The sequence below is a fragment of the Vombatus ursinus genome, unplaced genomic scaffold, assembly GCF_900497805.2.
Source record: "Vombatus ursinus unplaced genomic scaffold, bare-nosed wombat genome assembly UNPS02015012.1, whole genome shotgun sequence".
Classification (NCBI taxonomy): Eukaryota; Metazoa; Chordata; class Mammalia; order Diprotodontia; family Vombatidae; genus Vombatus; species Vombatus ursinus.
In genome coordinates, this window is record NW_020954790.1 from 770,250 (window position 1) to 793,226 (window position 22,977).

Sequence of the window (22,977 nt, forward strand, 5' to 3'; positions counted from 1 at the left end):
GATGGATAAATAGTTGGATGTGGTTTGTGAGGTTATTGTTTTGTGTGCCTGTGTGTATGTGAGTTTATTAATCAAGATCTCAGCAGGCAGTTGGAAAACATCCAGAAAAGGACAGATTTTAGATTCTAGAGAGGGAAAGGATGCTTGCGAGAGAAAGGCCTTGGAATGAGCAGAAGGAGGTGAAGTTAGGGACACAGGAAAAAGACCAAAGAGATACAAGGTGAGGATTCTAAGTTGATGAGCAGAGTTGAAAAAGAAAATACTCATCAGTTGCCATTCTTGGTAAATTAAGAGTTTAAATCATCAGCTATAAGTGTGAGAGTTGGAGGAAGGAAGCTGGGGATGTGAGAGCTGGAACTTCCACCGTGGGAAACTTAATAGTGATTTGCTCCATCTATTTTGGGATTTCCCTTACTTTTCTGATTTATTTTTGAAAAAAAAAATATGATAGACTGTGCTTTTCTATCAGTTATATCTAGATATATCCCAGAACTACCCCAGAACTGAACTCTCTTTTATAAAAAGCAACAGATACAGTGTTCAAATCCAACAACATATACAACATTCTGCCCCTGTAACCCTTCACCTTTCTGCCAAGAGGAGGAAGGCATGTTTCATTATCTGTTCTTTGGGACAGAGCTTAGTCACTATAAATACTCAAATTTCAACTTCCTTAGAGTAGTTCCATTTGCATCATGGTATTCACAGTGTATACTAGTCTTCTGGCTCTGCCTACTTCACTCTGAATCAGTTCATACCAATCTTATCAAGTTTCTCTGAATTCCTCAAACACATCATTTCTTGGTGCACAACAGTTCACCACTGCACACACCAGTATGTTCAGCCATTCCCAAACAATTCACAGGTGTCATGAATTCTCTAATTTCCAGGAGAGCGTACTCCAGCTGAATGCCTTCTGATTGTATTTACTAGATTTTCCCTTCATAAGCCTTCTCTCCACTGTGAGTTCTGTAATGCTGAGTGAGGTGCTTGCTCAGACGGAAGGCCCTCCCACATTCCTTACATTGATAAGGTTTCTCTCCTGTGTGAATCGTCAGGTGTTCAGTAAGTCCCGTGCTTCGGCTGAAGGCCTTGCCACATTCACTGCATTCGTAACGTTTCTCTCCAGTATGAACTCTCTGATGACGAGTAAGTTCTGTGTTCCGGCGGAAGGCTTTCCCACATTCACTACATTCATAAGGTTTTTCTCCAGTATGAATTCTCTGGTGTAGATGTAGTCCCGTGCTCAGACGGAAAGCCTTCCCACATTCATTGCATTCATAAGGTTTTTCCCCAGTGTGAACTGACTGATGTCGGGTAAGTTCTATGTTTCGGCGGAAGCACTTCCCACATGCAGAACATTCATAAGATTTCTCCTCAGTATGAATGATCTGATGTCGAGTAAGCAATGCACTCTGGTGGAAAGTCTTTCCACACTCATCACATTCAAAAAGCTTCTCTCTAGTGTGAATTCTCTGATGTACAGTGAGCTGTGTGCTCCAGCAGAAGGTCTTCCCACATTCATTACATTCATAAGGCTTCTCTCCGGTATGAATTCTCTGATGTATAGCAAGTTGTGTGCTCCGACTAAAGGCTTTCCCACATTCATCACATCCATAAGGTTTTTCTCCAGTATGAACTTTCTGATGTTCAGAAAGCTGTGAGCTCCTTCGAAAACCCTTCCCACATTCATTACATTTGTGAGCTTTATCTCGAGTATGAATTATCTCATGCTGAGTAAGTCCCTTTCTCTGGTGAAAGGTCTTCCCACATCCACTACATTCGTAAGGCTTCTTTCCAGTATGAATTCTCTGATGTACAGTCAGTTGTGTGCTCCGGCGGAAGGCCTTCCCACATTCATTACATCCATAAGGTTTTTCTCCAGTATGAATTCGACGATGTTCAGCAAGCTGTGAACTTCGATAGAAGGCCTTCCCACATTCATTGCATTCATATGGTTTTTCTCCAGTGTGAATTCTCTGGTGAACAGTAAGTTGGGTGCTCCATCGGAAGGCCTTCCCACATTCAATGCACTCATAAGGTTTCTCTCCTCGGTGAATTCGCTGGTGTCCAGCAAGCCCCGTGCTCCCCCGGAAGGCTTTTCCACATTCATGACATTCATAAGACTTTGCTGCAGCATTAAGTCTCCGATGCTGAATGAGGTCTGAATTGTAATCAGAGTATTTTCCCTGTTGGAGATACTTGTAAATGACCTTCTTTGAGTAGACCTGATGGCTGTTTTTTCTGTTTGTATTCCGTCGAAAGCTCTTCCTATGTTTATCACATTTATGGAGATTTTTTGGCTTATCGCTCTTCTCTCTTTCTACCCTAGGATCACCCTCCCAGACTTTTCCTGATTTGGAGACAGGAGGACTATCCTTTGGTAATCTCTGATGGGATACTGCCCCAGAAAGGCTCAGCTCTGGAGCTGACACCCTGGTTTGAGGCCTTATTTCTGAAACTGAAAGGAAGAGAAAAAAATGTAAATATTTTCTCCTTATTCCCTTTGTCATAATCATAAAAGTCTTTTGGCTCTAAGGCCAGTCCACTTTCTTTAAAAATTAAATAACCATGAGAAATTCATACTGAATATCAATATAAACAACTAAAACTTGCTTAGTAATTTTAAGTTAATGAATTTCAATATATAAATATCAGAATTTTCCCAGTTACTTCCTCTAAATGTCCCCCAAGATTCTTTGACCACCGATTCTCACTTCCTGCCTTCAGTCACAGTATAACACACCCTCCAGAGCCATTCCAACTCCTCTCACGCTGGTACAACAGCAGCTGACTACCATGCCCCTCGAAGTTCTAGGGGTTACCCTGAGGTGCTAGGATCTGTGTTGAGTACTGTCTTTCACAAGCCTCCCCGAAGTGTGGTTCCCACTGATAAGTAGCTAGCAGGCTCAATCAGCTTTTCAGCAAAGGTCCCTTATTAAACAGGTGGAGTAGAATAGCTGGGATCAGACATTCCCCACAAACTGGAGACCCACCTGCCTTTTACACTAAGAGGTACCTGAGGACAGCAGGCTCAGACTCAAAGTTAACATCAGCATCATCATTAGAATTTCTGTAGCTTTACGAATACAATCTCATTGGATCTGTAAGACAACCTTGGGAAGTGGGTGCTATTATCCTCATTTTATAGATAACTGAGGCAAACAGAGGTGACTTGCCCAGGGTCACACAGCTAGTTAGTATCTGAGGCCAGACTTGAACTCGGTTCTTTCTGACTCCAGGCCTGGTGCCTTATGCATGATGGCGCCTCCTGGCTGCCTTGTCACAAGGGGGTACCTCACAGTTCCTGCCTACTGCAGTCCTTGTCTCCTTTTTCCAAGTACTGATCTGTTCCCCTCAAGCATCGCCCTTTGCTGGGTGACTTTGGAGGGTCATCACACGGCTGCAGAGGGAAGGTCGAGGGGAGCAGGCGAGAGGGAGAAAGGAACAGAAACTCCCCCCCCACGTGACTTCCCTCTAAGGGCTTTGCTCGAGCTCCGCCACCACCAGTCTGGCTGCACCTGATTGGTTCAACATGCTGTTCTCTGTGGGGATCATCCACCATCCTCCCAATGATTAAAGCACTTCATTCCTCTCAAAGTTAAATGTTTATTCATCGCCAGTTACACTCTGGATTCACTGAGTCACTGTCTGAGACTACCTTAATCAAGCCAAACTACAAACTCCCACCCTGAGGCTCTCCTCCCCCGACTCCCAGTTAAACATCTGCAGGTCCTCATCCCAAATTCTGGCAAGTTCTCTAGTTACGTGGGGAGCTCCAAGCATTGTCCTTTTTCAACACCTCGTCCTTTCCTAGACCTAACAGGTGCCTGGCACATAGTAGGCACTCAGTAAATGCTTCTTGACTTCACTCATACTAAAGGGTCACTGGAAAAAACGTGTAGCACAATTAACAAACATCTGGGATTCATGTTCTTCCTTAACTCCAAAAACATAGTATCTGTCTAAAAACAGCTATCATTTTATAAAATTCTCACAGATTACAGGAAGCCACCCCATCACCCTCCAGTGAGGAATAAAGTTGTCAGGAGTGAAAGTTCCTCAGCGATTCCCTTCAGCACAAAAGGCCATCCCACTGCAGGTTCAGACACGATGTCTCCAGGGGTCCCTCACATACACCAGCCAATCCCACCAGAGGTTCAGAGAGACATTCTCTCTGGGTCCCTTTGTCACAGGGCACCCAAAACTTCCCCAAAGGATTCCTACCAATGTATAGGATATCTGGATGTCTGAGCTGAGTGAGAATAAGGAGTTACACTGAGGATGAGGACCTGGGAAGCTGGAGGGATGCTGGCACCCTCCACAAGAAAGGGGTGTGGTAGCAGTTATAAAGAGCATCGAACGCCAGACAGAGGATTTTCTATTTGATTCTGTAGGTGAGAGGGAGCCCCTGGAATTTATTGTGTAGAGTAACCAAGTGAGACAATAAGCTCTTGGCAAACACCAAAGCGCCACGTAAACATTAGATATTATAACTACTTCCCAAAGGGAAACAATCCTGATGAGAAAGAAAATTGGGAGTTGTTTGGGGTGACCAATGCAAGTGCAGAGAACTCCCTAGCCCACTTAGATCTCCAAAATGTCCCGCAGAAGACAGAAGCAAAAGAGGTGACAATGCTGAAGCTGGAGATGAGCTGAAGCCGTCGAGGGAAGCCAAGGACAAGGACAGGAAAAGGATGGCACTACTGTGAAAACCAAGAGGACCCCAGAGGGGGCAGGATCAACCTTCAGGGCAGACAGGTGGTGAAAACTGGTGGCAGAGGAAGGTGGGGTTGCTTCCTGCTTTTTTGTTCTGTTTTCTGGCCCAGGAGGAGGACCTCTGCCGGGGAGATGACGGCACAAGCCCAGGATGAGGAAAGAGAGAGAGAACAACGATGCACTGACCCCGGGGCTTCCCTGGCCCAGGGCTGATGCCTGCAGGGTCTCCCACGGAGAATGGGAGCGGCCCTGCAGGCCTCAACAGGGGCCCCTGTGGTCCAATGGTCAGCAAAGGAAAAACCGAATCTGGAAAGCCTGGGCCAACAGGATTGACTCTGGGTCCTCGTGAAACTCTAGAACGTATTTTTAAAGAGATGGGTACTGGACATCCGGAAAAGGGAGAAGTCATTCCTGAGACCCAGCCTGGCGTCGTCCAGAACAGTTCAGACCAGACTGACCTAATTAACTGGCCAAGGAGGGCAGTGCTGTTTACAGAGTTCACCCAGATTTGGCAAAGTTCTAGGACGAGTCTCTCCTAGACAGAGGGGCAATGACTTGGATTCAGAGCTGGCTGGTTGGCCAGACCCCCAGAAGAGCAGCCAGTCATGGTTTTAATCCGTTGGGCAGGAGGGCCCCAGGAAAGGGGCTTGGCCCTAGGCTACGTAATATTTTAATTAAGGGCTTGGATGGAGGCTTGGGGGGCAGGCTCAGTAAGTCTGCAGACGAGGCAGAATTGGAAAGATGAGCTAAGCTGGCCACTGGACAACACCGCCAGGATCCAGAAAGCTCTCAACATGCGGGAGCCTTGGGGTGAGTCAGGCACCGAGAAGCGTGACAAGGACAAATGTCAATTCTGATGTGGGTCTAAATGGTGACTTCACCAGTGCCATGCGGGAGAGGGAGGAGAGTTGTCAGCCCACAGCTGCTCTGAAAAAGATCTGGGGGTTCCAGTGGACTGACTGCCAGGCTTGGGCTGCAAACATCAGGAGAGGCTGAGCACAGAAGAGGGAGGTGAGAATCTGGCTCTCCTCTGTGCTGGTCAGACCACATCTGGACAACAAGGCTCCGTTCTTGAAGCTGGCTGAGGAAAGTCACCGTTTTGTACAATGAAAGCGATCGTATCCAGAACGAAGAGGAAAAACAGATTGGGGGTGGGCTGCCGTTACCAAGTCTGCAGGAATCTGAGTTCAAAATTGATACTCAATCAACGCAAATGCGTAAGATAAAGAGACATCCGGGAGATGGAAGGTCTCCACTGAGGATGGGAGGCCCTAGAAGGGTGGGGCTCCGGCCCTGCCCCCCAGGCTGAGAGCTGCCCACCCCCTGTTGGGATGGTGCCTCCCCCAGTGGCCGGCCCAGCCTGGCCTGACCCGACCCGCCGCCTCACCTGGGCCACGGGTTCCTGGGACATCTCTCTCCAGCATCCAAGGTGCTTCCCCTCTCTCCAGATGCTCAATCACACCTTGTGTAGACAGGGCCAGTCCTGCTCATTGGAAATCGGATAGAGAGAAGGACAGAGTGCCAGCTCAGAATTCAGTTCTGACCCTGCTGTAAGGGAGAGCCCGAGGGGTGCCAAGGTCTCTGTTATGGTTCTAGGGGGATTGGGAGAACCCATCCCAAAGACCTGTTTGAGCCAACAGCCCGTGGAGGTGGGCTCCCCGCGTCTCTGGGAAGAACAGACATTCTCACGGACAAGGGGATCGGGCTGTCAGGCTCCAGGCACACAGGCCACGCCCTCCCCGTGGGGGCTCCAGCTGGTGTGCGAGACCTCCCCAGCATTGACCTGGAAGGGAGGGAGCAGATTGTCCCCGGGGCAGATCCCGGGGTCCTCACCCAGGCACACCAGGTTCCAGTAGTTCTCCAGCATCACCTCCTGGTACAGCTCCTTCTGAGGAGGGGTGAGCCGCCCCCACTCCTCTGGGGTGAAGTCCACGGCCACGTCCTGGAAGGTCACGGAGCCCTGAAACAGCAGATCCGTGGGTGTGCTTGCCCAGAGCCCCGCCCTGACAGGGAGGGAAGGCGCAGCGGGGGCGCGGGGTTCAATAGTCACTGGGTAACCCAGCCTACGGCCCCTTCTCATCTCCTCCGCGCCATCCCCACCATCCTCACCCGGGTCATGCCTGCTAACTCTCCGTCCCCCATAGCCCTGTCCCTTCCCTCTCATCGACTCTCAAGGACTCAGCTGGCAAGCCCATGCTGAAGATTCTCAGGTCCATCTGTCCAGCCCTAGCTCCGTCCTCACCTCCAGCTGCCCACTGCACAGCTTGGCGTGGATGTCCCCTGGAACCCATGCCCTCCTCCTTTGGGGGGCAGCTGAAGGTGCAGGGGGAGCAGCACGGGAAATCGAGTCCATTTACTATCTGTGTGACCTTGGCCAAGGTGATTCACCCATTTGCTTCAGTTTCCTCATCTGTAAAATGGGGGTAACAGCACCTCCCTCCCAGGGCTGTTATGAGGGCCATATGGGATAATTCTTGTAAGGCACTCGGCACGGTGCGGGGCACGTAGGAAGCGCTACGGAAATTTTAGCGGCTATCATCATCATCATCGTCATTATTATTATTATTTTCCCCAAACTCTCCCCTCCTCCAAACTTCTTATCAATACTGAGGACGCCCTCCTCTTCCCAGGCCCCTAGGCATCATCCCTGTCTCCTCAAACTCACATCCCCCACATCCAAGCTGTTGCTACCCTCCCAAAGCTTCTCTCTTCTGACCCTGCCCTCACCCTGGCACAGACCCTCATCCTCTCACGCCTGGGCTATGGCAGCGGCTGCTGTGGGGGGTGGGGAAGGTCTGCCTGCCTCGGTCTCTCCCGCTCCAGTCCATCCTCCATTCAGCCCACAGAGTGAATTTCCTAAGGAGCAGGTGCAATCATGTCCCTCCCCTGCTGAATAACCTTCTCTGGCTCCCTGGGGCCTGCAGGGATCCGTCTTTGTACAGCCCTTCCAGCACGGGCCATTCCCACCTTTTCTAATTTGCCCACAAAGCGAAACTGGAGAGTGGTTTTGGTTTGCATCTCTCCTCTTTTGTGGCTCAGTCTTTCACGTGGCTGCTAAGAGTTTGCCACTGTCATTCCAACAAACCGTTCCTGTCTCTTGAGACATTCGTCCAAGCTCTCGCTCTCTGGGCTTTGGTATTTGTGTTGACACGTAAACGTCCCAGACGATGGATGCAAATCTTTTTCCCAGCTGACAGCCTCCTTTCTTTTCCTCACTGAACTGACTGTGCTCATCCAAAAACTGTTATTTTTTCTTTTAAAATTGCTTTACTGAGTATTAATTAGGTCTAGCTCCCATTGCCCCTTCTCCATTGAAAAATTCAAAATAAAACCCTCACAGACCAGCACAAGAAGACCCTCTGTGGCCACGGTGGAGGCACGTGGCCTTGGCCGGGGAGTGCCTCTGGCAGGGCACGGTGTCTCGGCAGCCCAAAGCTTTCCCACTTCACTGTGCTGAAATCGCCTACATCGAGTCACCTTCTGTCCTTTGGCTCAGCCTTCTCCCTTGGGCCCTGGGTTCGCGAAGGTGCCGCTTCATCCCACGGCCTCCAGGTGCCCATCCTCACGCTTGCTACTAAGAATCTGACATTACAGATTCTCCCTCCTTGCAAACATTCTTTGTCTGAGGGACGGCTCTCTGGGAAAGAGAAGGGTACAAGGGGAATCTGGGCAGGGAAAGTCTCTAAGGAACACCCCGATGGCAATTCTCGGTGCTCAGAGCTCGTCAGCATGGGAGCCAGGCAGCAGCCCAGAGCCCCCTGCCCGAGGCCAAGACTACTGGAAGGCGCCGAATCAGCGCGACAGGCCTGGCACTTAGCGCCCAAACTGGGTCCTCCCAACGGCGCCTCCTTGGGTCTCGCTTCTCTTGGGACTCAATGGCCCCCAAGGGCCAGGGCCAGGCACCCCAAGGATGAGAGAGGGCACAGAGCAAAGGCTGAGGCAAGAAAGGAAATGTCAGCGTGCAGGCGGGGTGCACCAGTGCTGACCCACCCACGCCAGGAGCTGCTTCTGGCACTTCTGTCTGATGGGGTCCGCCCTGGACCAGCAGCTCCGGCCTCCGGGGCTTCTTGGCATACCTCCCTGCACAGCCAGCTCAGTACTGAGCCTGGGCTGGAGAAGGGAGGGGGCGTCCCCCCGGGGACCTGGGTTCAAATGCTCCCAGCTTGGCCTCCTCCTCTGAGGCCCCAAAGGGGGCTGCTCACCTGGGGGGGCCCGGGGGCCATTCCCACCTCCTCCTCCTCTTCCTCCGGGCTGCTAGGAGAGGGCCAGAGTGGGTAGCTTGGGCCAGACGCAGACCCTAGGCTGCGCATTCCTTCAGTCCTTCATTCATTCATTCTGCAGCTGGCTGGGAGACACAAAAAAGACCAGCCTACCCTCAATCAGTCAATCAACAAACACGTTGGAAGGGCCTGGCAGCCCAGGCAGAGCGGGGACCTCCGCACACCGGGAGAGGCTGCCTAGGAAGCCGCGGGTTCAAGTCCTGCCTCAGATGCAGGTTGGAAGACCCCAGGGACCCTGGGCAGCTTGGAGGCTGAGGGGGCTCGGAGTGAGGCCATCTGCCTGGGAGGAGGGAGCTCCCTCACCGGGATTTCTTGCTCCAGAGAATTCCCAGGTCTGGCGGCCCCGCCCAAGAAGGAGGCGGGGCGGGGGCGGGGCTTGGGGAGGTGGGCGGGGCTCCAGTGGGGGAGGGAGGAGCAGAGGCACTGGAAGCAGCCCTAGTGGAGAAGGGCAGGCCCCACCTGGGGGGCGGGACCACAGGCGAGGGGGCGGGACCCTGGGCTTGGAGGCGGGGCGGCCTGGCAGGCATACCCCGCCCTCAAGCAGAGGATGAGGGCGCGGCCTCAGCTGTGCCGCTGATTGGCTCCGTGGCCACATCCCACCCCCGCCCTAACCAATGGGCATCCCCACTCTCACGGCCAGCCCCCGCCCACACCACGGCTCCTCCTGGCCCCTCGTCCTCTCTCGAGGATCCCAAAGCGGGGTCGGGGCCTCTCCCGCCCCCTGCCAGGCTCCAGTCCCCACTCACCTTGGGCAGGAACACAGGCCTAGGCACAGGAAGCGGCTCTGGAGGGAGGGGAAGGGAAGTGATGCACACGTGATTCCGCGCCGGAACCCCGCCCCGCTGGGGAAAAGAGACTGGTTCCCACAGCCTTCTGGGAAACGTAGTCTGCAGGCCAGCACCACAAGTGCGCATGTCTGGTGCTCTTTTCCTCGGCCCAACCCCGCCCCACCACGTGCACAGAGCTGGGCCCCTCCCACACGCGCCCTCCCTCTCGCTCCTCTTGCCCCCTCCCCGCTGGGCAGGGTCGGGCCCAGCTGAGACCACCTGCCTTCCTCAGGGGATCAGAGAGAGAGGGGACAGAGCTGGGGGAGGGAACCTTGACTTTACTGATTTATCGATGAAACGCTTTTGCATCTTAGTTCCTTTTATTTATTCTTAATTTAACGAAAGTAAATAAATCATTCCAATCTACAAACTTGTTACTGTTGTTAAGTCGCGCCCGACGCCCCGTGGCCCCATGTGGAGTTTTCTTGGCAAGGATACTGGAGCGCTTTGCCGTTTCCTTCTCCAGCTCATTTTACAGATGAGGAAACTGAGGCAAACAGGGTGAAGTGACTTGCCCAGGTCATACAGATAATAAGCATCTGAGGCGGGATTCGAACTCAGGGCTTCCTGACTCCAGGTCTGGCTGCTCTATCCACTGCCTACTTAGCGGTCCAACATCAAAAGCTGAAAAATGCAAAAAAAAAGAAAAATTGCCGGTGAAACTGCAAACCTGTTAGTACAGCCTCCTTCCCTTTAAAGTGGATAATAAATTCAACATTCTGCGTCCTTCTGTGCGTCTAAAAACAAGCTTAGGAACCCTCCTTCTCACTGTTACGGGAGCAAAGACTCCTCCTTGGGTGCCCGTGGCAGGCTATTTCTGCCAAAATGGATCTACCACAAGGCAGGAATTACGCGAAATTATGGACCGGGGGTGGCAAGACACAAAGGGGAGGGATGGCGAGGCAGGCGGGACGGGGCAGCGAAGAGCAGGGAGGCACCGAGAATCTCAGAGCTGGGAGCGCTGGGCAGCGCCGAGGGCATTGCCGAGGCCTGGGCTTTTTCTTGCACTCTGGACTTTGGTTATTGAGAGCCAGCCTCCACCCAGCGCTGCAACTGGGAAAGCAATGGGCTAAGTTCCCAACCCTGCTGAGGGGGTGCAAGGGGCTCTATTTCTAACAGTCACGAACTCCTCCTTGACCCATAGGAAGGCCAGGGCCTTTCTCTGATTAGGATCAGATTCCTGTGCCCCGGTTTCACAAACGTGGCTAGCAGCATCCCCAGCTCCTGACCAAGCACGCAAAGTGACAACTGCATGCTGGGCACAGGACGGCTGTTATTTCACTGCACATAAAATGCAAAGACTCAGAAGCCTCAAGCCCATAAACACAATGCGGAGAGCACTGAAAGGGCCTTCAAATAACCCCTAAGTACTTCTCCATCTCCAGTGTGTCCTATCTCTCCTCCATGGTTCTAAAGTATCTGAATTCCTCTTAGAAAGGAGCTGAACCATGGGCTGTGAGTGCATGCCCGACCACCTGAGATGGCATCCTTCCACTTCAGGGAGAGGGCTGACGAAGTCGAAGAAACCTCAGAGACAGCATGGAGCCTGCAAGGCCAGACGTGACGTAAATGCTAGCGGCTGGCTTTTGGGCTAGCTTCAGAAGCTTTTCTAAAGCCCTCTCACAGTTGGTGACTTCCCTACAGCCTCCGCCTTTGCCCCATTCGGAGTGCTTTGCCATTTCCTTCTCCAGCTCATTTCACAGACGAGGAAACTGAGGCAAACAGAGTTAAGTGACTGGCCCAGGGTCACCCAGCTAAGCGTCTGAGGCCAGATTTGAACTGAGGAAGAGGAGGCCTCCTGACTCCAGACCCAGCACTCTACCCGCTGCGTCACCTAGCTGCCCCAAAGGAGTTAGTCTGTGGGACAGAGTTTTCAGCTTCAAGCTAAACTTCTGATCACTCTTTCTTAATGAGGAATGGAGGATCCCAAGCTTAATATTCAAAATTTTACTTCTCAGCAAATGCCAATTCCACAGTGTACACACAGAGCAAACAAGTCCGTTGGTCCAAGTCTAGAGCAAAGCAGAAAGCAGAAAGGGGCCAAACAAATGAGCGCACATACTAGACGATGCAGAGCGAAGGAGCTCGCCCACTGGGAGGGATGTCACTCAGCTCAGTCAGCAGTCCCAGATATCACCCAAGGGAAACTCCCCAGCCTCTGGTGTGTCCTGAGAATAACGACGCGACGTTGGTTGGGCCTCCCTCCAGAGCTGGAAGCCAGAAGATCCCAGATCTCTCCTGTCCCTCCAGTTTTCTGCCACTCCACGCACCCCTCCTGGAGATGTAGGGGACTGATCTCCACCAGTGAGGACGGACCCAGACCCAGGGGCTTCTAAGGCTCCTTGCAAGACTGCAGCTACCCTGGAAATTGGCCTGCTCTAGGTAAAGGCTAGATTCTGTGAGGACGTGATCTAAGCAATCCCTCCTTTCTATCCATGTGGTCGGACTCCAGGGTTCTTGAACCTGGGATAACTACAGGAGCCCGGAGCACTGGGGTTTGGGGGCACCCAGCCTGGCAGGCCTCTGCCACATGGGTTTCTATGGTAACCCTGACTACACCAGCCTGCCACTGACTGCCCTCCCTCCTGCTGGCAGCTCACCCGGACAAGCGCAATCTCAGGACTCTGCTTTGCTAAGTTTTGCCCTGCACAGCTGCCCCTCCCCATCCCACAGCAGCTGCATTTGGCTCTATTTTTCTGTCCCTTGTAGGTCTTTGAACTGATTCCAGGACAGTGGAGATTGCGAGTGAGGAGCGAAGCGGGTGCAAAGGGAGTTCTACGTCTGCGAACAGCCCTTTTTCTTCCCGATCACTTTTTAAATTTTTTCATTTTAAGTATGAACTGAATCATCACCAAACATGACCATTTTAAAAGATGACGAACACGTCTGTCACAGTGGGAGCTGGTTTTAAAGCCAATGTGACTGTAACAGAACCGTCCGCATCCCGCCGCCTTTTGGTTTTCTTCTGGGCGTCTGAAAAGATGCTCCATTCAATTTGTTTCAAAACCTCTCTCCCTTCCCAGCCTTCTCAGGCTCTCCGCCGGCAGGAGAATCGGACGGACAGACGCTGTGTGACCTCCCCTTTAAGCTGGGCACGGCCTCCGGACTTCTCAGGGAAAGGCAGGACATGACTGCAGTGGAGGGTGGATGGGGGAGAGACAGCTCCTCCCAGAAGGGCCATGTAAGGAGGGCGCCCAGGGCAGGGCTCTTCATTTCTGAATGCCCCGCTCTCCTCTGCACTTCATCATGGCCCCCACACGGACCCTCCCAGCCCCAACCCCTTCCACCTTTTTATGTGCCATCTTCCCCATTAGACGGGGAGCTCCTCGAGGGCAGGGACTGGTGTTTGCCCCTGCTCTCACTACAGTGCCTGACACACGGCAGGCACTTAATACATGTTTAATACTGACTGAACAGAGCTCCACGGCAGTGAGATGGATCATGGGTATCCATGCCACCCCTCGAGCCCTATGCCTCTCCTGCTCTCTTCTGTTTTGACTTCCTTCTTGTCTTCTGCAGAATGGAAGCCAGCAGGAGGGAGGAAGGGAGGAGGGAGGGAGGAAAGAAGGGAGGGAGGGGGGAGGAAGACGGGAGGGGGGAGGAAGACGGGAGGAAGGAGGAAGAAAGGGAGGGAAGAAGGGGGTAGGAAAGAAGGGAGGAAGGAGGAAGGAGGAAGAAAGGGAGGGAGGAAGGGGGGAGGAAAGAAGGGAGGAAGGGGGGAGGAAGAGAGAGAAGGAGGAAGGAGGAAGAAAGGAAGGGAGGAAGGGGGGAGGAAAGAAAGGAGGAAGGAGGAAGAAAGGGAGGGAGGGAGGGGGGAGGAAGAGAGGAGGAAAAGAGGGAGGGAAGGTAAGGATTCATTAAGTGCCTACTATGTGCCAGGCACTTTATAAATATTATTTTATACTTACAAGCCTTACCTGGCAGGTAAGGGCTCTTATTATTGTCCCCATGTTCCAGATGAGGAAACTGAGGCAGACAAAGATGAATGGTTTACCAGGGCCACCCAGATGGTGTCTGCAGCCCCACAAGGAGTCGGCTCGTCCTGCCTCCAGGCCCCCCCCATGCACTGCGGCGCCCCCTGGCGGCCCCACAAGGAGTCGGCCCGTCCTGCCTCCAGGCCCCCTCCCCATGCACTGCGGCGCCCCCTGGCGGCCCCACAAGGAGTCGGCCCGTCCTGCCTCCAGGCCCCCCCCATGCACTGCGGCGCCCCCTGGCGGCCCCACAAGGAGTCGGCCCGTCCTGCCTCCAGGCCCCCTCCCCATGCACTGCGGCGCCCCCTGGCGGCCCCACAAGGAGTCGGCCCGTCCTGCCTCCAGGCCCCCTCCCCATGCACTGCGGCGCCCCCTGGCGGCCCCACAAGGAGCCGGCCCGTCCTGCCTCCAGGCCCCCCCCATGCACTGCGGCGCCCCCTGGCGGCCCCACAAGGAGTCGGCCCGTCCTGCCTCCAGGCCCCCTCCCCATGCACTGCGGCGCCCCCTGGCGGCCCCTGCTAATAAAGGCCCAAACATAAAACTGCCTGGAGTCCCAAGCCCTTCTCAACCTCCCCCCACTCCTTCCAGTCGTCTCACCCTTTCCTCCCCGACACGTCCTCCTGGCTGCTCCAGACTCCGGGCCTTTGCCCCGGCCGTCCCCCATGCTCGTCCCCTCCGCCTCAAGTCCCGCCTTCCCCACCTCCCATAGCGCCAGTCCCTCCCCTCTGCAGATCGCTTCCCATTTATCCCATCTACCCCTGGTTTGTAGAGTTGTTTGCGCGTTCTTCCTCCACGCCGTTAGACTGTGAGCTCCTTGAGGACGGGCACACAGGAGGCGCCTAATCAATGCCTGTGGACTCAAATCCCCCTAGTCTCCCGGACCGCAGTTTCCCCTGGTCGGCCGGCTGCTTCGCACACGCACAGCGAGGCTCAGCGGGCACGCGCGCTCCAGGGCGGAGCTCGAAGTCGGGGTCGCGCGCGGCGGACGGACTACGATTCCCAGAAGACTTTTCGCGCGACGCCAACGCTCCCTCGGTCGAGGCTGGAGGAAGGCGGGGCGCGTGACGTAACCTCCGGTTCCGACCTCTCGCCGCGTCCTGGACGCGCGCTCTCGCGCCTGTCTCGGTTCCTTCCTCAGCCGCCCGCCGCTGGGGTTCGAGCCCGCGTCCCAGGTCTGGGTGAGTGGGAGCCGGGGGCCAGGGACCCGGCGGCGACGGAAGCGCGCAGGGGGCGGGACGTCCGGCGCCGGCTGTCGGAGCCTTTGGGGGAGGGAGGACGCCCTAGGAGCGGAATGGAGCGTCTGAGGGAGGAGCTGCGCCTGCGCACCTCCCTGGCCCCGCCCTCTCCGCGGCCCCATTGGCTCCTACGTCTCTCCAGCCCCGCCCCCCCCCCGTAGTTGGGCGGGGCCGGAACTTCAGCCTCCAATGGGGGGCGGCCGAGGATTTTCCTGAGGGTGGGGGTAGGAGTGGCATGTGGACCTGAAGGGTCTTCCTTCTCTCCCTCTCCTGCTGGGGCTCCCCACTGCCCCGCTGCCTCCTGGCATCGAAAGGAAACTGAGGCCCAGAGAGAGGAAGGGGCAGGGCCGGCACTGGTGCCCCCCACCTGCAGTGACCCCCCCCACTTGCTGTGCCCCTCCGTCTGTGATTCCCCCCCTTTCTCCCCCCTCCCCGCCTCCCCCCCGTGGCCTTCCCACACCTGCTGTACCCCCCACCATCTGTGCCCCCCCACTATCTTTGGCTCCCCCCCGCCTGCCATACCCCCCCACCATCTGTGACCCCCCCATCCCCCCTGCTCTCCCTGGAGCCTGGCGCCTCCCCAGGGCACAGTTGGCAGACCCTCCTTCGGGAAGCCTGCCTAGATTCCTTCCCTGGTCCTGGGGGCCAGGCCGCTTTGTGTCCCCTTTGTACTCCCAGGAGGCTTCAGGTTCCGGCCCTCGGACCCTGGAGGCAGCCAGCCCGTGACCTCCGTTTGACCTGCGCCTGGGCAGGAGCTGAGAATGGCTCCCGTGCTCCTGATGCCCGGCAGCCCACAGGTGAGCTGGGGTGGGATGGCCCGGGAGGCCAGCAGGCAGGCAGGCCGGGGGTCCGGGCATCTCCTTCCGCACTCCCACAGAATCAGGGCTTTCCTGGTGTCACCGTGGGGGTCCTTCAGGGTGGGGGCGAGCCAGGAAGACCCGGAGCTGACTTCCAACATTGTCTCTATTTTGCAGAGGAGGGGAGACTCACTCAGAATTGCTCTAGTCAGAACTGGGTGACCGTGGGCCAGTCTCCCTGTCTGCCTCAGTTTCCTTATCCGTAAAATAGGGATGATGCAGTAAGCCGTATAAAGGGCTTCGCGCACCCAAGGGTCCTTAGTAGTTGTGGAGGCGGCTGAGCACCCACCTGGAGGGAGGGATGTCACCCCCAGGCCGGATACTTAATCAGGGAGGCCTGGAGGACCCGTGGAATCCTGTTGACCAAAGGCTTACCACGGTGCCTGGTATACAGTGGGTGCTTAATCAGTGCTTATTTCAGGGGAAGGGTGAGGTCTGGTTAGGAACGGAGAAGTTCTGGTAGTGAGAGGCTTGTCTGTGGATAGAGAGCATCTGGGGCAGGGTGAAAGAAGGAGGGGGCAGATGGCCCACCTGGCTCGTGGTGGCCACCCACTCGCCCTGGCCCGGTGGAAGCCCTGCGAGGGCAGGCCTCTCCCTGTTCACCGGGAGTGTCCAGGAAAAGTTGTTCCTTCCTCTTTGGTGGAAATGTGGCAACGTTGTGAGAAACCCTCCTCACGGGCGGCCTTCGCCACCCCGTGGGGACGATGCCGAGTCCCCACCCCTCCATCACACAGCCATAGACCCTTGTGGTCCACACCGCCCCTTACGCCTCCGGATCAGAACGGGGGCAGGTAGCAGCCTCCGTGGTCTTGCAGGCCTCCGTGACCTTCCAAGACGTGGCCGTGGACTTCACCGTGGAGGAGTGGGGGCGCCTGGCACCTGCCCAGAAGGAGCTGTACCGGGAGGTGATGCTGGAGAACTACGGGCACCTGGTCTGCCTGGGTGAGGAGCCCCACCTAGGATCTGCCCCTTTCCCCATCCCCACCCTGAGGACTTGCGGGGTCCTGCTTCGGGAGCGGACGCCTCCTTCTGAGCCCTAGTCTTTGCTGGCGCCGTCAGCCTCAGGCTTCCCCATGACCCAAGAGCGGGGCAGCGTCCGCTTTGGGGCGCTTGGGGTCTTCCTGCATTCCCAGCGGCCCCCCGCATCTTCTCTTTCCCAACGAGCAGGGCTTGTGGTGTCCAGTCCTGATGTGATCAGCCAGCTGGAGCGAGGGGACGCGCCGTGGACGGCAGCCAGAGACCCCCCGAGAAGAAGCCGCCCTGGTGAGTGAGGGAGCCTGGAAGAAGAGAGCCAGGCATGGATGCGCTTTGACTGTGCGGGCCTCAGGGTGGGCAGCTCCCCTGGGACGGAGGGGCCTGAGCTCACCCTTCTCCTCCCCTCCCTCGTCACTTGTTCGTATAGGGTGTGAGGCATTGTAAAACCCTAATTTCTGCTTGATGGCTGTCCAGTTTTCCCAGCATTTTGTCCAATAGCGACATCTTCCTCTAGTGGCTGGGGACTGAGGTTTATCAGTCTCTAGGTTCCTGTGCCCATTTGCTTCTGTGTGTCGTAGACTTAATCTGTTCCCTTGATTGAACTCTGTTTTTTAATCAGTCCCGAATCATTTTGATGATTACTTTTTTGGAGTGGAATTTGAGATCTGGTCCTGCCAGGCCCCCCTTCTTTCCCAATTTTTTCTTGAACTTTCGTTTCTCCAGATGAGTTTTTTTTCCTTCCCCTAGCTTTATAAAGTAATCCTTTGACAGTTTGATTGGTATAGTGCTGAATAAGTTAATAAATTAAGGTAGTACTGTCATTCTTATTACATTGGCTCAACTTACCTGTGATTAGTTAATATTCCTCTTTATTATTTAGGTCTTTGTTTACGTAAAATGTTTTATAATTGTATCAATATAGTTTCCATGTGTGTTGGCAGGTAGATTCCCAAGGATTTTAAGCATTCTGTCATCACGTTACCTGAACTTTCTCTTTCTAACTCTCCCTGATGGGCTTTGGTTTTGGGTTTTTTGTTTTTGTTTCGTTTTGGTATTATGAAGAAATGCCGCTGCTGATTTTATAGGCTGCAACTTCACTAGAGTTATCGTTCCAAACATTTTCAGTGGACTCTTGAGTAAATCTTCATGTCGCCTGTAAAAAGCGATGACTCTGTTTTCTTTGCCTGTGATCATTGCACCAGTTTCTTGTCACTGTCTTATTGCTGGAGGTAGCTCTCCATCAGAGTCACGGGGACACCAGACAGCTTTGCTTTACCCCTGACCCTTCTGAAAAGGTCTCTGGTTTAACCCCATTATAGATAGCACTGGCTTTTGGTTTTAGATAGATGGACTCATCCTGTGAAGGAAAAATCTATTTATTCCCATTTTCAGTGTTTAAAAAATTTGTTTTTAATGTGGCTTATTTTGTTTTGCTTTATTCTATCAACAGGCATTGATTTTCTCTTCCACCTCCTCTTCCCCTCCGTGGAAAACAAAACAGAACACAACTCTGGTAACACACACGCATAGTCAAGCAAAATGAGTGCCCTTTTTGGTCCCGTCCCAGTCTGCACGTAGGCCGCTCCTCCTCTGTCCACAGGCAGGGAGCCACGGGCCCCGTGGGGCTTTGGAGTCGAGGTTGGTCCCTGGGTTGTTCTAAGTCTGAGGTCTTTGCTTTGGCTAAAGCATCTGGGCCTTTATGTCCTTGGATCCTGCTTTCCCATCCTTTCTGCCCATTCACGTTGACCATTGTCAATCCATCCTTCTTCCTCCTCTTTGTAAGGAAGGTGCTCTCCGCTGCAGTGCTCAAAGTTTGGGCCGGTCTGGTTCTGCTCCCCTGCCCCACTTATCTTTGCCTCGGGCAGAACCCAATTCCAGAGTCTTTTTCCTTTTTGACCCTTCTAGAACTAATCCCTCCTTTAATCTACCCTCTTATCGTTTCCCTTCTTTTCATTGTCCTCCTGTTTCTCTTTTGAGTGAAATGTATTTCTGTTCTCAACTTTGTGTGTGAGTGTGTGTGTGGGGGGACTAAGTGGGTATGTTTGTGTGAGTGTGTAGGTGTGTAAGAGTATGTGTGTATGGGTGGTGGGTGGGTTGAGGTGTGAGTGTGTTTTCTTCCTTCCTTGACTAGTTCAGAGGAGAGTGAGGTTCTCCCCAGCCCTTCCCCCTTGTTTGTACTGAAGTTGTGAGATAATCGGTCTTTATGATAGGATTCTTTTTTTTTTTTTTTCTTCATTCTTCTCTTCCACTCTCTGACTTCAGACTTGATGCTCTGACCAAGCTCTGGGTGCTTCCAAAGGGAATGTCTGGGCTGAATTTGTCTCCTCTCGGGCTCAGCTCCTTTCTTGGAGATCAAGGGTTGTGTTGCTCCAGGATCTCGGGCAGAGTTCGAGCTGGAGATCTCCACGCTTCAGCGCTCCCAGAGTGGTTTGATCCAGGGCAGAGTGTGATCACTGCCCCCGAGTCTGAGCTCTGCCAGTCTCTAACTGGAGTTTGTGTCTGAGCAGCACAACTGTGGGCTTGCCCCTAGTTGGAGTTCCAGTAGACTGCTCCTGGGCTTAGCTCCTGTCAGTCCATTGAGAAGCCGTGCTTATTCCAGTGCAGGCCTCAGTCTAGGCTGGAGGCTGAAACTGAGAACAAGCTCTGTTCCTGGGGTCTGAGCCTTCAGCCTCTGCTGGCTTCTGGACTTGCTCCTCCCACGGCCTGGGCCCGTGATAGCTGCCACCGCCTAGGGTAGATCCCCTCCTCGGTCTGCGTCTGTGACCTGAAACTGAATAGGGAGGTACGTGTGGCCTTGCTCCTGCCGTGGGCTCACGGTTGTGCCCTTTTGTGTGGCTCTGGCGCCTCTACCTGCCCTGGTCCACGACTTCCAATGCCAGGCATGGCCCTTCGCTGGACCCTGTCGTCCCTCATGTCCACCGACCCCTCAGTCTCAAGTCCAGTCTGGTTTTCCTGGTTGGGGTCTGTCCTGGAGACATTTCCTCGAGCTTTGTGGAGGAGCCCACCTGTTCTCCGGCTGCTCCCCAGTCTTGGCGGGTCTTGTGTTTCACCACAAGCTTTTCCTGCCTATCTCCATAAAATCAGTTGGTTTTTGATGCATGTCTCTGTTATTAACACGTTCTAGGCTGTGCGTGGTTTTCCTAATACGCAATACTGCCCTCCTGCTCTAAATGCAGCCTGGTAATAGCGTATAACCTTTTTACTATCCCTCCATTGAATATGAATCCACACTGTAGCCTTTTTGTTGGTATTTATCATTTTTTGATAGTGTTCATGAGAGATACTGGTTTATAGTTTTCTTTCTGTTTTGATTGTTCCTGGTTTGTGTGTCACAAAAGGAATGTTGGATCCCTTCTCCCAACCCTTTTCCCCACACAACAATGGAATTAAGTTTTCTTTGAATGTTTCATAGAATTCACTTGTAAATCCATCTGGTTGTGGTTTTTTTTTCTTTTTGACTTCATTTATAGTTTAATCAGTTCCTTTTTCTGAGATTAGGATTATTTAAATTCTCTCTTTTTGGTTCTGTTAATTTAGACATTTTATATTTTTGTAAATACCCATTTCATTTAAATTGTCAGTTTTATTGGCAAAATAATTTCTAATAATTTTCTCCTTTTCTTAATTTGTTGTTAATTCTCTTTTTAAAAATTTTGATGCTGATAATTTAGTTTTTCTTTCTTTCATTTAATCAAGTTAGCTAACAGTTTATCTATTTAATATCCCTCTCTGAAAAACCATTTCTTCTTTTTATTTAGTAACTCAGTGGTTTGGTTTTTTTTTTGTTTTTTTTTTAGCTTTAAGTTTTGTTCACCTCTGGCTTTGATTTTCTGAATTTCTGTTTCCATATTTGAAGTTTTAGAAAATATGTTGACTTCTAGGTTTTGGGTTTTTTTTTTTTTTTTTTTTTAAGTTTTGTGTCCAATTTATTGATCTATTGTTTATCTCTTTTGTTGATCAAAGTGACTAGAGATACACTTTCCCCTAAGGATTACTTTGGCTCTGTCCCCCAAATTTGGGTAGGTTGTCTCATTATTGTCATTATCTTTAATAAAGTTACCTTTTATTTCTATGATTTGTTCTTTGACCCGCTAGTTCTTTAGGATTAATTTATTTAGACTACAATGAATCCTTTCTACAGTGGCCCTAATTGTGTATAATTTTTATTTCACTGTGGTCCATAAAGAATGTGTTTAATATTTCTTCTTTTCTGCATTTGGTTGTGAAGTTTTTATGCCCTAATTGATGGTGCCATTCATAGCTCAGAAATATGTGTACATGTTGGGCAGTTTGGTGGCACAGTGGATGGAGTGCTGGGCCCGGAGCTGCGAAGACCTGAGTTCAAAGGCAGCTTCAGATACTTCCTGGCTGTGTGACTAAGCAAGTCATCGCCTCAGTTTCCTTAACTGTAAAGTGGGGATAATAATAGCACCTACTCCACAGCATTGTTTGGAGAATCAAGTGAGATAATATTTGTAAAGTGTTTAACAATGCCTAACACATAGTAGGTATTTAATAAATACTTACTCCCCCTGCCCTTCCCTTTTCCCATTCAGTAACTGAGTGGTAGGTGGTGTAGTAGACAGAGCACTGGGCCTGGAGTCAGGAAGATTCACCTTGTTGAGTTCAAATCTGGCCTCAGATACTTAACTAACTCTGTGACCCTGGGCAAGTCACTTCTCCCTGTTTGCCTTAGCTTCCTCATTTGTAAAATGAGCTGGAGAAGGAAATGGCAAACCCCTCCAGAATCTCTGCCAAGAAAACTCCAAATGGGGTTACAACTGAAGTGACTGAATCGTCACAGATCCCCTACAGCTAACTTTTCTAGAATCCTATTCAGGTCCTTAACTTAGTAGTTTTTGGTTAGATTTGTCTAGGGCTGAAAGAGTTGAACTTACATCCTTTATCAGAGAGTTTTACATGGTCTCATTTGGCCTTTTAAAACAGCATTTAGATGCTACACCACTTGGCACTCCTATGTTTAGTATCGATGTCAGTTGTCTTTCAGCCAAAAGGACGTTCTCTGTTGACCTCTTTTAATCATCCGTCCTTGCCGTCTCCTTGTTTAATGCGTGATTGCCACTCCTCCTTGTTGTGAGTTCAGCTGAAGTGTCACAGACTGGCGCTGGCCCTTCTTTTTATTCTCTCTGAGTCATTATCTGTCAGGTGTCTTTCTTGTAAATGGCGCCCTGTTGATTTCTGCTTTCTAATACATTCTGTTGCCCTCTTCCATTTTCTGAGTGAGTTTATCACATTCACATTCACAGTTGTGATTGTTGATTATTTCCCTCCATCTTATTTTTTTTGAGGGGGGCTAGGCAATGAGGTTAAGTGACTTGGCCAGGGTCACACGGCTAGTAAGTGTCAGGTGTCTGAGGCTGGATTTGAACTCAGGTCCTCCTGACTCCAGGGCCGGGCTCTATCTGCTGCGCCACCTGGCTGCCCCTTCTCTATCCTATTTTCTTAGATTTTTCCCCCCTTTTTGCCCCTTGTCTCCCTCTTAACAAAGCAGACGTTAAAGGGAAGGGATGGAATAAGCAGTTTATACTGTGCCTGATATGTGCCAGGCCCTGGCCTAAGTGCTTTTTACAGACATTTTCTCATTTGGTCCTCGCAGCAGTCCTGCGAGGTGGGTGATTTTATTATCCCTGTCTTACAGATTAGGACAGTGGGGCAAACAGGGTTAGGTGGCTTGGCCAGGGTCACACAGCTAGGAGGTGTCTGAGACCAGATTTGAACTCAGAAAGAGGAGTTCCGCCCGGTGCTCCATGCCTTGTGGCGCCCCTTGGCTGCTGGTGAGACCAGAGGATGCTCAGCCCCAGTGATGTGGATGCCAGGCATTGGGCCACTGCCCCTGGCCCTGCCCCAGCCGTGGCTTCTTGCCTTTTCTTTTCACACGGAGTTTGTTTGCTTGTCACCGATGTTCTCTGACCCTCCTCCCCATGCCCAAGAGTTAAATGTGTGTGTGTATGTGTATGTGTGTGTGGTCTGTGTGTGTATGTTGTGTATGTGTGTGTATGTATGTAGTGTGTGTATGGTGTGTGGTGTGTGTGTTTTGTATATGTGTATGTATGTGTGTAGTGTGTATGGTGAGTGTGTGGTGTGTGTGGTGT

The 22,977-nt window shown here is 52.4% G+C and overlaps 2 protein-coding genes across 5 annotated transcripts in view; one reads left to right on the forward strand and one right to left on the reverse strand.

The window, feature by feature from the left end:
• Positions 1 to 416: 416 nt before the first annotated feature.
• Positions 417 to 9,821, reverse strand: LOC114030769 (zinc finger protein 883-like). Of its 2 annotated transcripts, XM_027845655.1 has the most exons (5): positions 9,746 to 9,821; positions 8,922 to 9,064; positions 6,553 to 6,679; positions 6,107 to 6,202; positions 419 to 2,461 (listed from the first exon to the last, which is right to left on the reverse strand). In XM_027845655.1, exons 2-5 carry the CDS (start codon positions 9,027 to 9,029, stop codon positions 930 to 932), a joined length of 1,863 nt encoding a protein of 620 aa, XP_027701456.1. In that variant the 5' UTR covers positions 9,030 to 9,064; positions 9,746 to 9,821; the 3' UTR covers positions 419 to 929. The 2 variants fall into 2 exon arrangements, with proteins under 2 accessions (XP_027701455.1, XP_027701456.1); XM_027845654.1 differs by lacking the exons at positions 8,922 to 9,064; positions 9,746 to 9,821 and adding an exon at positions 6,962 to 7,229 and having other exon boundaries at positions 417 to 2,461.
• A 5,088-nt stretch (positions 9,822 to 14,909) lies between these two features.
• The window catches only part of LOC114030760 (zinc finger protein OZF-like), a 47,065-nt gene continuing 38,997 nt past the window's right edge, over positions 14,910 to 22,977 (forward strand). For 2 of the 3 annotated variants that reach the window (XM_027845637.1, XM_027845633.1), the window contains exons 1-3: positions 15,594 to 15,829; positions 16,705 to 16,831; positions 17,057 to 17,152. In XM_027845637.1, the coding sequence (XP_027701438.1) occupies positions 15,794 to 15,829; positions 16,705 to 16,831; positions 17,057 to 17,152 (259 nt within the window). In that variant the 5' untranslated portion in view covers positions 15,594 to 15,793. Of the gene's footprint in view, positions 14,976 to 15,593; positions 15,830 to 16,704; positions 16,832 to 17,056; positions 17,153 to 22,977 lie in introns of those variants that run through there. The other variant, XM_027845632.1, reaches the window with a different exon arrangement.